The sequence below is a fragment of the Rattus norvegicus genome, chromosome 3 (assembly GCF_021556685.1).
Source record: "Rattus norvegicus strain SHRSP/BbbUtx chromosome 3, alternate assembly SHRSP_T2T, whole genome shotgun sequence".
NCBI lineage: Eukaryota > Metazoa > Chordata > Mammalia > Rodentia > Muridae > Rattus > Rattus norvegicus.
Genome location: NC_141536.1, coordinates 17,329,187 through 17,345,012, shown reverse-complemented (window position 1 = coordinate 17,345,012; position 15,826 = coordinate 17,329,187). Strand labels below are relative to the sequence as shown.

General features: G+C 43.7%; 1 protein-coding gene across 14 annotated transcripts in view; it reads right to left on the bottom strand.

Moving 5' to 3' along the window:
* The window catches only part of Cntrl (centriolin), a 72,721-nt gene extending 58,784 nt beyond the window's left edge, over positions 1-13,937 (bottom strand). For 13 of the 14 annotated variants that reach the window (XR_015683099.1, XR_015683102.1, XR_015683101.1 and 10 more), the window contains exons 1-6: positions 13,800-13,937; positions 8,552-8,799; positions 6,692-6,822; positions 3,654-3,784; positions 2,119-2,260; positions 195-381 (exon numbers count right to left, since the gene is read on the bottom strand). Coding sequence is in view for 6 of the 14 variants with exons in the window: in XM_087652748.1 (XP_087508874.1) it covers positions 195-381; positions 2,119-2,260; positions 3,654-3,784; positions 6,692-6,822; positions 8,552-8,768 (808 nt within the window). In the remaining 8 variants the exon portion in view is untranslated. 14 annotated transcript variants of the gene reach the window in all.
* Positions 13,938-15,826: the final 1,889 nt, after the last annotated feature.

The window sequence follows — 15,826 nt, the reverse complement described above, 5'->3', positions numbered from 1 at the left end:
ACCTAGGGCAGACAATCCAGGTAGTAGGGCAGCTTGCGGAGTTGGCTCTGTGCTTCCACCAAGTGGGTCTCAGGAATTGAACTCAGGTCCTTACCCTCTGAGGCATTTCCCAGACCCTATCCTTCCACAGAACTTCCAAAGATAAGTTCCTTCCACATTCAGGTTTGGTGTTCTTTAAGTATCTATCATCTTACCTAAACTGAATCTCTCGAAAGCCTCTTGTCTATCCTGAGTGGTTACTGGCTGACCCTCCAAACTTTCCAGGGAACGGAGGTGGAAAATGATGAACTGGAGGTAATGAGGAAGGGCCACAACTGGATTGTCAATGAGGGTTAGAGAAGTCAGATCTTGAAGTGGCTTCAACTTGCTTACATCCTGGAGCTGAAATGGTACCACAGCGGTAAAGGAATGATTATATGAACAAAGGCAGTAATAGATCAACACATTGCTTTTAACATGTCAAGAAACCTATTTATGAAACTCACTGCCCCTAAGAGCAGCATGAGAAAGGGACAGCAAGGGGCGTGTAAGCACTGGTGTATCAGACAGTAGTATGCATTGTCAGGGTTCAGAGGTATGACTGCCTTAGCTCAGAGCCTGTAAGAGATAAAATGGGGGTTCAATCTCAGTCTACATTACAATGTCTTTATTTTGGATTGTTCAAGTAAGCATAAAATGAATTGCTATGAAGGATTTTGGTAAATCTTGAGATAACTGAATTATACTTGATGGTTAAAAACCATAAAAACATGTTAAATACCCATTCTTTGAAAACTCTTCTGTTTATTCTGAGAACTTATGTATGTTAGGAGACACTACTTTAAATAGCTAGTACAAGTACCTATTTCCTCCAAAGAAACATATATCACCCTAGTGATGTCAATGCCAAACATATAATGACAAGATGGTATATGATTTCACATCACAAATACTGAACAGACGTCTGTGCTTTAGCAGACACTGGGTGTGGCCTAACATCAAGAACTCTGAGAAGACTGTAGATCCAGGATTGCTTCTTCCCACCATCCTGTGAGTTTCGAGAGCTGTGCAGTGACTACCAAACGGCAAAAGGCTTACACTCTGAGGCTCATGGGCTGTGGCAGTAAAATGGAGAGTGTCCTTCCCAGATCTTTTTAACAATGGAATAGGAAGGGAGGGTTCTTGCTGAGTGTGGCAGAGCACGCCTGCGCCAGCATGTGAGGATGGAGGCAAGAGAGGTGCAAGTCTGAGATGTGCTTGGTTTACAGAGAAAGGCCTCACCACAACCTCAGTGTAAGTAACAAATAAGTGAGATAATCAACAATAAAATGGAAAAGATGGTGTATATTCTAATTTGTCTTCATGCTTGAAGGAATAAAGAACATGGCCTTAGTCATTCATTGTTCTAAAGCTTCTGAAGCAGTTTTAGTCCCTTGGTTCATCTGAGCCTCTTAGAAAATATTTTCTCTATTTTAGACAGTTCATAGAAATCAAAGGACTCTCCAAGGTCATATTAGGGCAGTCTAGCCCTGTAGACTTTCCCTTCCTCATCTATGACAATTATCATTAAGTTATAATCATGATTGTTCCGGTTGTAACAGTCAATGAATTAGGTGTTCAGAAGGCATTTTCTAACAAAACATGAGTGAAATTAAGACTTCATCTGAAAAATGGGGGTCAAACTTACTATCTCAGAGTAAGTTCACATAGATGTCTATTACATCCTTATTACCTGTAAGGATGGACTAGACACCAGGAGCGTGAGGCAGTGCAATGACCTGACAGACGGAAAACCCTGAGACATCAATCCCAGGTTAGCCCTGAACCTAAGAACCTGAGGGCAGTCTGTTTAACACATGACGAATCCTGGGTTCTATCTGAATATGGCATATGGCCAAGGAAACAGGGACGCTAAAGGAAATCTATTTTTCAAATACTTTCCCAACAAATAAAACATCTGAATCAAGAAGCTTTTAGGAGGATAAAGGGGAATAACTACAGGAGGAAGGGGCAGGAAAAGACAGGCTACTGGGCATGAGGGACCATGCTCAACGTAAAACATACGCACGGACAAACCTTTTATAATCCAAATCACTTAAATGTTGGGAAAAATAAATTGTGCTATTCTGAACAACTTACCGATGATATCTTATTGCCTTTCAGATTGAGGACTCGCAAAGACTTCAGTTTCTTTGAGAACCACCCAGGAATGTGCTCGATTTCATTACCTGCTAGGTTTAGCTTTTGCAGGTTACACATGTTTTCTAGTCCTTCAATCTTACTGGAAAGCAGAGAAGAAAGTCAAGCTTAGAAGGAGAGTGATCAAGCCCTTTCACTGTAGTTTATAGTGAACAGCCTTAGCGACAGGGCTACCTCTCATAACTGTAACTCATTAACTCTTTTCCTGAACACCAACCACGTGGCCAAAGACAAATTTCCCCAAACTGCCAGTGCTCTATGAATATGCCTGGTAACCCTGCCCATCTTCCTATACACATATTCTATACCATACATAACACAGGAGAGAAGAGGGTGCCCATGGCCATACCAACGAGAGTAGAACACTCGACCCCACTGTGCGCCGCAGTGCTACCCAGATGTGGACTATACTTAATAGCACTGTCATCACCAAAGACGCACTATGCTAGCAGCATGTGTGGCACTTTCTAAAATGATACTGCTCACGAATACGTGTGCTGCAGTGAAAATATTTAAATTATAAAGCCCTTGCTACTCGCCCTCTAAGCCATCGCTGACGGCCTGCTCGTCACACTGCCGGCCACCTAGCTGGCACTCTGACCCTAGTCAATCTGCTGCACTGAGCAGACATTCCTGAGCCTCTAGCTTCGTTTTCACTAAGAAATTACTTTCATTAGATCAACTCTGTTCACATCATGACCTGGATTTGCCAGGGTTTTTTTTTTTTAAGTTTCATTTCTGTCTGAGTTAGAACTTCCCCAGGCCCATGGCTGCTGTCGCTTCACTTGTCAGGAGTCTGAGTTGGGGAACCCATGCACAAAGGTTTTCAAGATTTGCTCTTGCTTCATCTTCCCCGTCACAGTTTTCTGTGTGGCTTCAGTCGTCACTGGGTTTTACCACACTGATTCCCCCAGCACTTGCACGTCTGTATGTGCATCTGAGTTAGAAATGCGGGGCACGCTCCTGAGTTCTGTAGCAGCAGCAAGAACATAAGGATACATGTACAGGACCAAATTATGTGGAGTATCTTCAGGATCAAAATTGCCTTTTCTTCACATAAGCATTATGTACGTAATAAGGCAAGGGGTCACGGGTAAAAATTAGACAAAGTTACTGCTAAAAATAGAATTAAATTGGTACCAAGAAAATGTGTCTGCCTTCACAACGCTAAGTAAAAACCTACTCTATACTAACGCGACACTGAAACATAAAGACAGAGGAGACATTCCAGAATCCAGTAAACAAGAATCAAAACTCCTGCTCCTGCAAAGGACTCTTTTTTTTTTTTGTTTTTTTTTTTGTTTTTTTTTTCCGGAGCTGGGGACCGAACCCAGGGCCTTGCGCTTCCTAGGCAAGCGCTCTACCACTGAGCTAAATCCCCAACCCCCCAAAGGACTCTTTCAATAGCACAGATACTCTCAGTCCATCTCTGACAGGAAGACCGTGCAATGCTACCTAGAGGAGCAGTGACTCACCTGATTTTGTTATACGATAAGTTGAGTTCACGTAATCGTAACAGCTTGTCCACTTTCTCTATCTTCGCTATTAGATTATAGCTGAGATTTAGAACTTCAAGTTTAACACACTTTTCCAGATTTTCGATGTACTAATTGGAAATAAATGGTAAATACTTTATATCACAAACGTCTGACGTAAAATGTGGAGTGTGTGCTTTCGAGGCTGTTTTGATCAGCAAACCCTAAGGGCTTTCCTGGATGATCCCTGCTTGGGCTTTCCCTGACCATAGTAGTAAGGCTCTGCTGACATTCTCCCTGACCACCGCACTCCTACAGAGCAAGAAGTCAAACTACTCACCATCATTCCTCTGACTTCAACCTTCCCATGCCCCTCCCTCCTCCCTCTTCCCTCCCACTGTCCCATTGAGCAGCTTCAGTCTTTTTTCCATTAATTAATTCATTTATTTACATCCCAATTACAGCCCCCTCCTCCCATTCTCCCCTCACATAACCTCTCCTCTCAACCCCCTCCTCTTCTCCTCTGATAAGGGAGAGGCCCCTGGGTATGAACACGCAGGACTAGACACATCCTCTCCCGCTGGGGCCAGACAAAGTGGCCCAGTTAGGGGAGCAGGATCCACAGGCAGGCAGCAGAGTTAGGGGCAACCCCCACTCCAATTGTTGGGGGACCCGCAGGAAGAGCAAGTCTTACTGATTATAAACAACTACTGCACTATCTAAGGCCCTCCTCTCAGTCACTGTACAGTAGATGTGCACTGCACAGCTAACATGTGGTACCACGCAGGAAGGCTATGGCAGTGACCCAGGTCATTTCCCCACTGCACAGCTCATATTCACCATGTTCACATTTCTTCTGTGCTCAGGAAGTTGCACTGTACTGTAACGGAGGCGTTTCCATTGTGCCTTCCTCTTACCTCCCTCATTTGTCATGAGTGCTCTCCCAAGAACTGTCCACCTTGGCTTTTCTTGCCTTCCCTATTTACTGCTAGTGGACTGGCACATCACTGCCTCTCCATCATCATCTGTCCACTCAGCAAATATTTATCCACATGGATTAGGTGCCAGGAGCAGTTCTATGTATATGAAATGTCTATGCATATGAAATACAGTGGCAAATAAAGAACAAAGGATGTCTTGACTTTACTGGAATGTACAAGCCTCAAACAAGATTTTAGACAGTGAAAACGCAAAGACAATCTCGTGACAGTATACAAGGCTCTACAAGGGCAGATTTTGCCTGCTGTGCACACTGCTAAGTACTGCTGACACAGACTGGGTGCTAAATAAGTATCTGTTAACTGAAGAGGAGAGGGTGTCTGTCTACCACTGGTTGGTAAGGAAAGGTTGACAGAGGACAGATGTATATCCAGCGCCATGTCAGTTGAGTCAGTTGTGGGTACAACCAGGAACAGAGAACATTGGGTTGACTTTTAAAAAATTAACAAGAACCACAAACAAGGGTCCAGAGAGATGGCTCAACAGGTAAAAACACTTGCTGCCCTAGAAAAGGGATATGGTTTGATTCTCAGAACCTTCATGGTTGCTTACAACCATTTATAACTCTAGTTCCAGGGGAGCTGGTGCCCTCTTCTAGCCTCTGTAGGCACAAGGCAATGCATAAGTTACACAGACATACATCTGGGCAAAACATATAAAATAAAATAAAAATAAATAAACATTAAAAAAAGCAAACAACCCTTGAAAGAATAGACTTGGTGGGTTTGAAAAAACGGAAGGAAAGACTTTAAATAGCCAAATCCTGTGCCACTGTCATTCTTCCTGTCTGAGGTTTCAGCCTGCAGCCTTGTGCTCTTGGAGATTTTGTAGCACAACAGATCCTTCAGACTTTTACATCAGTTTGGCCTCCCCAACCCATTCTCTCTGATTCTCCCTATTTCTACACTTAATCCTAGACACTTTTCATGCAAACTCTAAATTCCCAGAGATTACAAGCTAGACTTTTTTGCCCCTGTATCTGCCTCCTTAGACTGACGTGTGTGGTGCACATAACAGCCACAGAGCATCATTTCTCCAACTTTAAAACTACTCCGAGTTTCCTTTTCCTCTTTAACTGTACAACTGAAATCTGCATGCACTTTAATAACACTTTCAAACAAAACATAAAACATTCTTATTGAGGTCTCACTAAAACAGGAAGAATCACACTGCCCAGTAAACCACCATTAAGAGGCTAATGTGTCTACACTTAGACTTTCCTATTCCTTTCTGTCTGTATATACAACAACAAAAAAAGCTTGAGATTAGACTAAATAAAACACCTGAGAATTTTGAAAAAAAAAAAAGTCTTCTTTGAATGAGATTGGTCCCATCAACTCATAATTGCAAGCTTAGTTCCCAGCAGATGACCTGTCAGGTAAGAATCAGGAGGTGTAGCCTTTTGAAGAAGGTATGTCACTAGCAGGGTGTGCTTTGAGGCTTCAAAAGCCCATGTGTCTTGTTCTCCCTCTGCCTGCTGGCTGTGGATCAGGATGTACAGCTCTCAGCTGTCTCTCAACATGTCTGCCTGCCTGCCTGCCTGCCTGCCTCTTGCCTACTGCCTGCCTGCCTGCCTCCTGCCTGCTGCCTCCTGCCTGCTGCCTGCCTGCTGCCTGCTGGCTGCCTGCTGCCTGCCTGCTGCCTGCTGGCTGCCTGCTGCCTGCCTGCTGCCTGCCGCCTGCCTGCTGCCTGCCGCCTGCCTGCTGCCTGCCATTCTTTCCCATGAAATGAAAACTTGATGTTTCCAAACGTGATACTTGCTAAATGGGTGCTGGAGAGACGGCTCAGCAGTTAAGAGCCTCCATTATTGTTGCAGAGGACTTGAGTTCAATTCCTAGCACTCAAGCTGGGTAATTCACAAGCATCCAGAGCCCCACCTCCAAGAGATCCACCAACTCTGGCCTCCAAAATTATGAACTCATGTGCACTCATGTGGGTGTTAAAGCAAAAAAAAAAAAAATTCCTAAATAAATTCTGGCAGGCCTCAGACATAAGACAGTGAAATCAATGTTTATGTTTAGAAACTGCTTGAAACGTACCCTAAATTTCTTGCCACCATCTTTAGAAAGTGAAAGATTCAGAGACTTCACCAAGGCCAAATTGTCCTGTTTAGTGAGTTTTTTGATGAGGGCCTCTGTAATATACCGGACTCCTACGTATGGATCAGCTCCTGAAACCCAGAAACAATTCATTATCAGTAGGCAGGTATGAATGTCACCAAATATAAATCATCTTTACACCATACGCAAGGTAAACTTAATCCATGCAGTATACAGATGGTACCTGGCTGGCTATAACCACAGTACCTTAATCTGTCACTTTCTATCACTTCATTACCACGATGAACACACTTAGTCTATCACTCTGGACTTGGCAATAAATGTTCCACATTTAAATATGTAATTTGTATAAACCTTTGAAGAAAAAATAATGTTCATATTGATGAAAAAATCACTTGATCACAAGAGACGACTCGGTGGTTAAGAGCACTGGCTGCTTTTGCAGAGGACATGGTTTGATCCCAATACTCACATGGCAGCTTGCGAACGTCTGCCACTCCAGTGTTAGGAAGACCCTCTGGTCTCTGAGAACACCAGGCACACAAGTACCATACAGATATACATGCAGGTAAAGCACCCATATACATAAAAATAAGTACATATTTTAAATTATTTGCTCAATATCCTGCAACCAATATAGTACAAATTTCAAAATTTCAACTCAAGCAGATACATTTAAAATTTCTATTTGTGGGGTGTGTGTGTGTGTGTGTGTGCATGTGTGTGTGTGTGTGTGTGTGTGCATGTGTGTGTGTGTGTGTGTGTGTGTGTGTGCACGCGTATACTTGTAACACAGTATGGAGATCAGAACCTAAGTTTTGGAAGTCAGTTCTTGCCTTCCTCCATGGTTCCTGGAAATCAAACTCAGGCCCTCAGGCAAGGGTTTCTACTTGCACTTTTAGCCATACACAGCGCTGAGGTTCGTTTCAAGCTCTATTCTTCTCACTTGTTGCTTTATGAAATAGAAAGTATCATAACATTTTATGGACATAGGTAATCAATTTGGTAGATAACAGATATTCCTTTATGGCCTCTGTAGAAAGTGCTGGCATATTGCATTTTATAAAGAGAAAATAGACTCTTGACAAACCAACATTCTGGAATAACGATCCATTCAGAAATGACCAGGGACCAACAGGCAGTAAAGCTGCACAGTAGGGTCTGAACTCCATGCTCAAAGTGTTTTAACATAAAAATGTCAGCTACTCAGTCAGCAGAGGCCAATGAGATTTCACGACCTAGCAAAGAATACAGCATTTCTGAAAACAAACTAGAATGGCAGCAAGTTATTTTTAAGAAAAAAGCTTTTAAAACACTGGTGGGACCTGTGTGTGTTCTGTAAGTGGAAGTCAATACCATTACATATAAGAAGCCAGAAGGGGCTGGGGATTTGGCTCAGTGGTAGAGCACTTGCCTAGGAAGCGCAAGGTCCTGGGTTCGATCCCCAGCCCCGAAAAAAAAAGAAAAAAAAAAAAAAAAAAAGAAGAAGAAGCCAGAAGAGCCCAAGCACCACTAGTATATTTAGAGCAAATTTTTGTCTTGAAAGTACTCTACTCTCAGGTGAGGAGAGATGTCCAACCACAACTACGGTGGGTGGAAAACTTCTAGTAAGTGCTTAAAGGAACTCTCTACGAGAAATCCAACTTCCTCTCCTAGAAACTCTCTACTCCGAATCCCTTCTCATCCACCTTTACCTCATCCAGAAGCATTAGTCCCCTCTCCATTCTTAAACAGTTTCTACCAACTAAAACAGCAATTCAAGTTAGTTCAGGATTCCACATTTAAGCTCAGTATTTCCCGTCTCTACTTACGTGTAAGACAAGACATTTTTAGCAGTACCTTTATGTTGCTGGGACTCCAAAGGCATGGTGTTTTCATCTGTAAGCTCAGCCTGTGCAGGGCACTGTCCACCAGGATGAAAAGGTGGAGTCTCAGATCCAATTAAAGGGGACAGTGACCTAGATCGCATGCTGGACCTAAGAGACGATGGCCCAGGAAAATGAGATGACACTGGCATCTTTGCTTTGGAGAGCTTTCGTTCAGAACCTTTCTTCATTGCAAGAATAAAACCAGGTGGCCATCAAAACCTGTAAGAGTTTTCAAGCTATTTAATAAGGCTACTCCGTAGCTACTGAGAGTGTTACACTCTCTCTAGAACTTTAAGATCATACTCAGTGAATGCAAAGGCCGTGAATGCAAAGGCCCTGGAGACTTGCTCACACTTCTCGAAGCTTGTGGAGCAGTGTTCTCTTACCTGCTGATCACCCTCCACAGCGAAGGGACCTGGAAGGTTTGTCACTGACACAAGCTCAGCTCAGAGTGTCACTAGTAGCTTCTTTTCTCAGTTTATCAGCTCAAACTTTGCACAGGTCCTTTCCATACAGGGTTGCATACAGGAATATTAGACAACCAACACTTGTAAGAAGCACTCTGTCCTCCAGAAACTGGTCTGGGACACCATGTCCTACTGATATTCTCCTGTCCTCCTGGCTACTCCATGGCCTCCTTTGCTGGCTCATGTCCCTCTACTTCCCCTGAGTGCTCATCTACGTTTGCTTTATGTTCCCTTTAAATATCACCTTGGACAGCTAATGTATACCCTGGGCTCTCAAATGTACAGCTAATTTTTACCAAAAAAAAGTTCAGTGAGATAGTATATTAAGTAGTTTTCAATCCAATGACAAGTTGGTATCAGAAGAGGATATTGTAATAGAATGTTGCATACAAATCTTTACATAAATTGAATTTGGCCTGAGGTTGCTTTCCTTTGGCCGTGAGTTTCCCTGTAGCCGAATACTATCTTCACGTATAAGACTAAATTGAGGGGTTGGGGATTTGGCTCAGTGGTAGAGCGCTTGCCTAGCAAGCGCAAGGCCCTGGGTCCAGTCCCCAGCTCCGAAAAAAAGAAAAAAAAAGACTAAATTGAAAGCCCAGTTTAATATACTTCTGAACCAAATAGCTGAATCTCAACAAAGCTGTCCTTAACCACAGGGTTGCTGTGTATCAGACCATCTTCAAATAAAACGGGTGCTGACCTGCAACCAATGAGGCTGTCCCTGCAGATTCTACTTCCGTCCATAAGGGCTGTCCCAGGCTCCATTCTCAGAACCCTGGTTCACTGAGATGGCCAGCCTATGAGATAGTGTGTGCTTCTGCATGCAAACTTCATGGGATTTATGGCAACTCAGGGAGGGAGCCAGGAGTTTGGAACCATCACTTAATCGTTCAATGATCCAGGTATCCACTGAATACTTTTCTAATTCTATAGGAATCATTACTTATAAATAATAATTTACTTATCAGGGGAGGTAGCATAGGCCTTCATAATATCTAGTGAGGTGATTGTTAGGATTTGACAAGAATAATTCTAGATGGTTTACAATTTCAAAGTTTTGAAGAGAATACTATGATGTAGGATACAAAATAATTGAGTTGTCTAATGATATAGGATGTTTTTTAAAACAAAAATAAAAAAATTAAAAATATATCTGGAGTATATGACATTACTCTATTTCTATAATCATAGATATGGTGAGATAGGAAAAAAAAAGGTTGGTCCTAAACTTCCCTGTTTTAATGAAAACTGTAACCTCGTGCCATCAATTAATTAATTTTATTCAGAAGTGTCTTAGTTACTCTTCTATCACTGTGATGAGACACTATAGAAGAAAGACTTTATCAAGGGCTTGCAGTTCATGACTACCATGGCAAGGAGCACGGCAGCAGGCAAGCAGGCACAGCGCTAGAGCAGGGGCTGAGAGCGGACATCTTCATCCACAAGCAGAGAACTAACTGGCCCACCCTTACTGCCCTCCTCCAAAACAGCCGGAGCTCCTAATTCTTCCCAAACAGTTCAACCAGCTGGGGCCCAAATACTAAAATCCACGAGCTCATGGGGCCATTCTTGTTCAAACCACGACAAGGACTAATATAGTTTATCTAAGTGTTTGTATCTTAGTTTTTCTCAGGCTCAGGTGAACTGTTCATATTTGAAGTTCGCCTTAGCATAGACTCAATCATATAACCAAGACATCCTTTTCCATGAAAGAATAGTCTATGAGACACAAAAGGGCTTTTGTTATTTTAGCCACACTTTTAAAATTAAGAGCAAAAACTTGTGATGGTGGTATATAAACAATGCTTTTTTGAGTTCAGGAAAAGCTTTTCTGATTTATGCGGTTAATTACATATTTAAGAAAAGTGAAAAGGTATAGACACATGTAGTTAGCAGTTTAAAGTAGTGTGTGTGTGTGTGTGTGTGTGTGTGTGTGTGTGCGTGCGCACGCGCGCGCGCACGTGCGTGCGTGTTGGACTAAGTATACTGGAGTGAGGCAGAAGTCACTTATAGTTTTTGTGTAAGATGGGATGGTGCCCTGTAGGCCATGATGAAAAATAAGATCTGGACCCCAGAAAACTCATTCAGCAATGGGTTTCCGGATCAAAGGAGGAATAGGTCTTGGCTTATCCTACTGGTGTGGAACTTTGGGCAAATGAACTCATCTGTAAAATATGAACCAGTATGCATTCAGTTCTTTCAATGTGACCATACGCATCAGTTTCTCCCAGCATCTGGGCCTTGATAAACCTCTGTAATACTGAGCATACCATTACATTTTTTTATAGTCCGTTAGCTTCAGTGGTAGCCACCCGTTTCTTAAGTGAGAAACGGGGTGGACGTTTGACCTGAGCTGTTGTTTGCAATGGGTTGAATTGTGACCCCAGAATGAATGGATGGAAACAATGAAAAAGAAAAGACAGGGCAGAGAGGACTAGAGTGAGGTGTCAAGAACAAAATAAAGACAAGAACACATGGAGGTTCATGTTTAAAGGCCTAGAAGATGTTCAAGAGAGGAAGAGAAAGCTTTTAGGATGTTGTGACAATTAGACTCATCTGACTAAGCTATAAGATGCTACTTACCCTACCATCCACAAACCCAGATACTTGCCCTTTCCCCAACCCTTCAGTATCCTTGTACTTTTCCTGATGCTCTCTATTCCACACCCTCTGGCTGATTTAAATATTCTCCTTAAACTTCTGAGCCCTGTCCCTATGCCCACTGTCCTTCGAGGTCTCCCTTCCAGCCATCATCGTCCTTATTGTTAAAGCCAATGTACCGCTCTGTGCTGCCTATTTCTGCCTTTCTTTTTTGACTACCATCTGAACTGTAAAGCTTTCTCCACAAAGTCTGTCCCAGTTACCAAACACTACAGTATTCTTCCTCCATTTCTCCACAGTTCCAGCACAGCCAGGATTACACAGAGAAACCCTGTCTCAAACAAACAAACAAGACACGCAAACCCAAAACTTTCCATCCTTTTCTGTTAGCCTATTTAGCCTTATTGAACAGTTTTTATGATTTGAGGAACATGTTAGACTCTAAGAAAACGCAGAGCTAAGAAGGCAAGGTTTCACACCTGCACACTGGAAGAGGGCACTGGCTCCCTTTATAGACAGCTCTGAGCTGCCATACGGGTGGCTGGGAGTTGAATTCAGGACCTCAGGAAGAGAAGCCATTGCTCTAACCTCCTCCAAGCCATCTCTCCAGACCCAGGGCTTGCCAAATTTAAATCCTTAAGATGCTATATAAAAACAGAATTATCTACCTGATTTACAAGCCATAGTTAGCAATCAAAACCTCAAATTCTAGAGCTACCTGGCCTAAATAAAACCTCCATTTTTTCATTTACTATGTGACATAAGACAAATTACTCGCTTGCTCAGTTTTTAAGTGCGAATGCCACTTCCACAGTTGCACTTAATTCTAAGCAACTTTATTCTTATGTGGTACTTAGAACCGTGTCTGACACAGGCTGAGCACTCAAACGTGATTAGTTCCTTACATCTGAAGAAACATGATTGGGGTTGGGGATTTAGCTCAGTGGTAGAGCACTTGCCTAGCAAGCGCAAGGCCCTGGGTTCGGTCCTCAGCTCTGAAAAAAAAAATAAAGAAACATGATCAAGTGTGCTGATTTTTGTAGTTTTTTTGTTTTGTTTTGTTTTGTTTTGTTTGTTTGTTTGTTTTGTCAACTGGACACACAACCCTAGACGTATCTGTGAAGAGGAGATTTTCATTGAGAAAACGTATCCATCAGACTGCACTGTAGGCAAGTGGGCATTTCCTGGAATAGTGATTGGTGAGAGAGGGCCCAGATCACTGGAGACCGTGCCACCCCTGGGCACGTCCTGGGGAGTATACAAAAGTAGGCTAAGCAAGCCATGAGGAGCAAGGCAGTAAGCAGCATATCTCCACTGTTTCTTCTACAATTCCTTCCTTGAGTTCCTGTCTTGATTTTCCTCAGTGCACTGCAACCAGGGACATGTGAGTCAAATAAACCCCCCCTTCCTCCCCGAGTCGCTTCCAGTCATAATGTCTTACCACAGCAATAGAAACCTTAACTAAGACATCTAGGAAGTGGTTAAGGAACGTGCCCAGAGCACCAGTGAGATGGCTCAGTTGGTAAAGGCATTTTTTTTTTTTTTGGCGCTAACTTGATGTCCTAAGTTCTGTACCTATAACCCATGTGAAATGGAGAAAACTGACTCCACAAAGTTGTCCTTTGACCTCCATGTGCTCACCACGGTTATGCTCCCCACTATCATGCACATACGCTTAAAAAAAGAAAGAAAGAAAGAAAAAAGGAACATGCCCAGAGTCACAGAACTGAGAGGTTAAGCTAAACAGTAGAATCAAATGTTCAGGTCAGTTTGGCTTCCATATTCACTGGTCCCTCTTTCTCAGGTATGATACTCCCTTCCATGCGACCCTCAGGACCATCTCCGTCGCAGACAGTGACACACCCCGAAACTCTTCCTCTTAGCGGCAACCTCATCCTTCCAAGCGCCGCACACCAACTTCGCGACACTGCAGCGCCCAGTGCTCGACCGTGCACGCCTCTCCGCCCCTGACCTCCCCTCCCCTGCCTACTCGGGCCCCGGCCCTCCTCCTTCCCGTCCAATCCCCTTTCCAAGCACACTCCCCCGCCCCGAATGCGTCCGGAGCCGGCCCACCTCACGCTGGGCCCGGGCCTTCCGGCCTTTGCCGCCCGCCTCCCCTGCTTGGTCCAGACGCCGAAGGACGACACTCACCGCCTCAGCACCGGAAGGAACAGCCAAGGGGGAGAGGCGATGCGGAGACGCTGGGATACCTCCCCTCAGGCGACCGGCGGCATCGCAGCCATTTTGTTGTGTTGTGCCGGTTGCCGAGAGGTCCCGCTTGGTGTGGGCGGGGTTTGTTCTCACCACGCCTCCAGCACGGAGCTAGTGGGCGGGGCGGAGGCTCTTCCCGCCACCCTTGCCGCCTCCGCGCGCGCTCAGCTTTGGGTGCGAGGTTTCCGGGTTGTGGTCAGCCTTTTGGGCGCTGAGTCTTTGAGGAGAGGTTTCCCGCTGAACCAGTGGGAGGGAAGGCTGGTCGTGCCTTTCCCTAAGGCAACAACCGGAGGGACCAGTATAGAGGTGTTCACAGTATTCTGTCTTGGGATGATGGAAGGCAGGCCTTGAGCTCTCCGGTGACTCAAAGCACACTATCCTTTACGCGACTATTTCAGAGACAAATTGTCCTTGTTGGGAACCGATCGAGCCGGATTTGACTGCACCTAAGGATTTCTTGGTCTCCAGCTGCCATTCACTTGAGGTTTAGGGAGATATATGAACCTAGAATTCACAGTCAAAAAGTGCTCCTTCTGTTAGAACAAAGGAACTAAAACCATAAGCATTTACATAGATTTGCGCGGGGACTGCCTCAAAATGCTGCCTTCTGCTGTAGTTCCTGTTTTCCTTGCATGTTTGTCTTCACCATGTGCTTGCGGAGGCCAGAAGAGGACATCGGATCCTCTATAACTGCAGTTACAGACCTTCGTGAGGTGCCATATGGGCGCAGGAAATCGAACCTGGGTCCTCTGGAAGAGCACAGCCAGATGCTCTTTTTTTTTTTTTTTAAGATTTATTTATTTATTATATATAAGTACACTATACTGTCTTCAGACACACCAGAAGAGGGCATCAGATCTCATTACAGATGGTTGTGAGCAACCATGTGGTTGCTGGGAATTGAACTCTGGACCTCTGGAAGAGCAGTCAGTGCTCTTAACCACTGAGCCATCTCTCCAGCCCAGCCAGATGCTCTTAAGTACTGAGTCATCTCTCCAGCCTCTCCATCATACCTCTTTAACTACCTTATCCTCCAGTCAGGCATTAACGTTTCCTTTCTTTACCACAAACTTCCTGGCTCATTTTTCTAACACTTTTACAAATTTCCTCTCTGCCTCAGTTTCCTCTCCCATATAACAGATAATCATCCCATTTCCAGGAGTTTCCCTTAATGGTTTGAAAGAACTTAGAACAATAGCTGATACGTAGTAAGTTCTCAGTAAGTTCTAATTGTTTTATCATTAAGCAAGACTTGTTAGAAGTCAAGTTTCATCTTAACCCTGAGAGAAGTTAACCAAGGGGCAGGTGCATTTGCTTGGCAAAGAGAACAACTTATATAAACCCCAGAAAGGAATGGGAAAGTTGGCAATGAGCTAGATATTAAGTAATTTAGAGCAGTTTGGAGAAAACATGAGTAATACACAAACGTAGTTTAGTATGAATTGTACAAAAGTCTGGAGTGAAGATGCTCAATATGGAAGAGGAACCTTTTAAGCAGCATTAAGCCTGTTTGTAGAAGCTGAGGTCATTTAACCTAATGGGAAGTTCTGATAACTCCCAACAGGGGGCACTGTTGACTCTGATGTGAATGACGCTGCCTCCCCGACACTCTACAGCACAATTGTCTTTGCCATTGAAAAGCAAACTGTATGCAAGCATCCATTTAGCCTTGAAAGGATGTCGTATCCATTTTTAGTCGAAGTTCAGATGTATTAGTTCAGTATGTGTACTTTGGTGAGATTCAGTTCTGTTCCTTGTTTGGTACTTGTCTTTCAAACAGAGACTTGGATTAATTGAGCAAACTCGTGACTGTTTTTCCCTAATCTGTAATGATATGCAAATGAGTTCCATTCTCAAATTACACTGTGCCAGAGTTAATTCATCAGTCCTGTCAGTAGTCCTCAAAAACACACACACACACACACACACACACACACACACACACACACACACACACAGAAAATCCA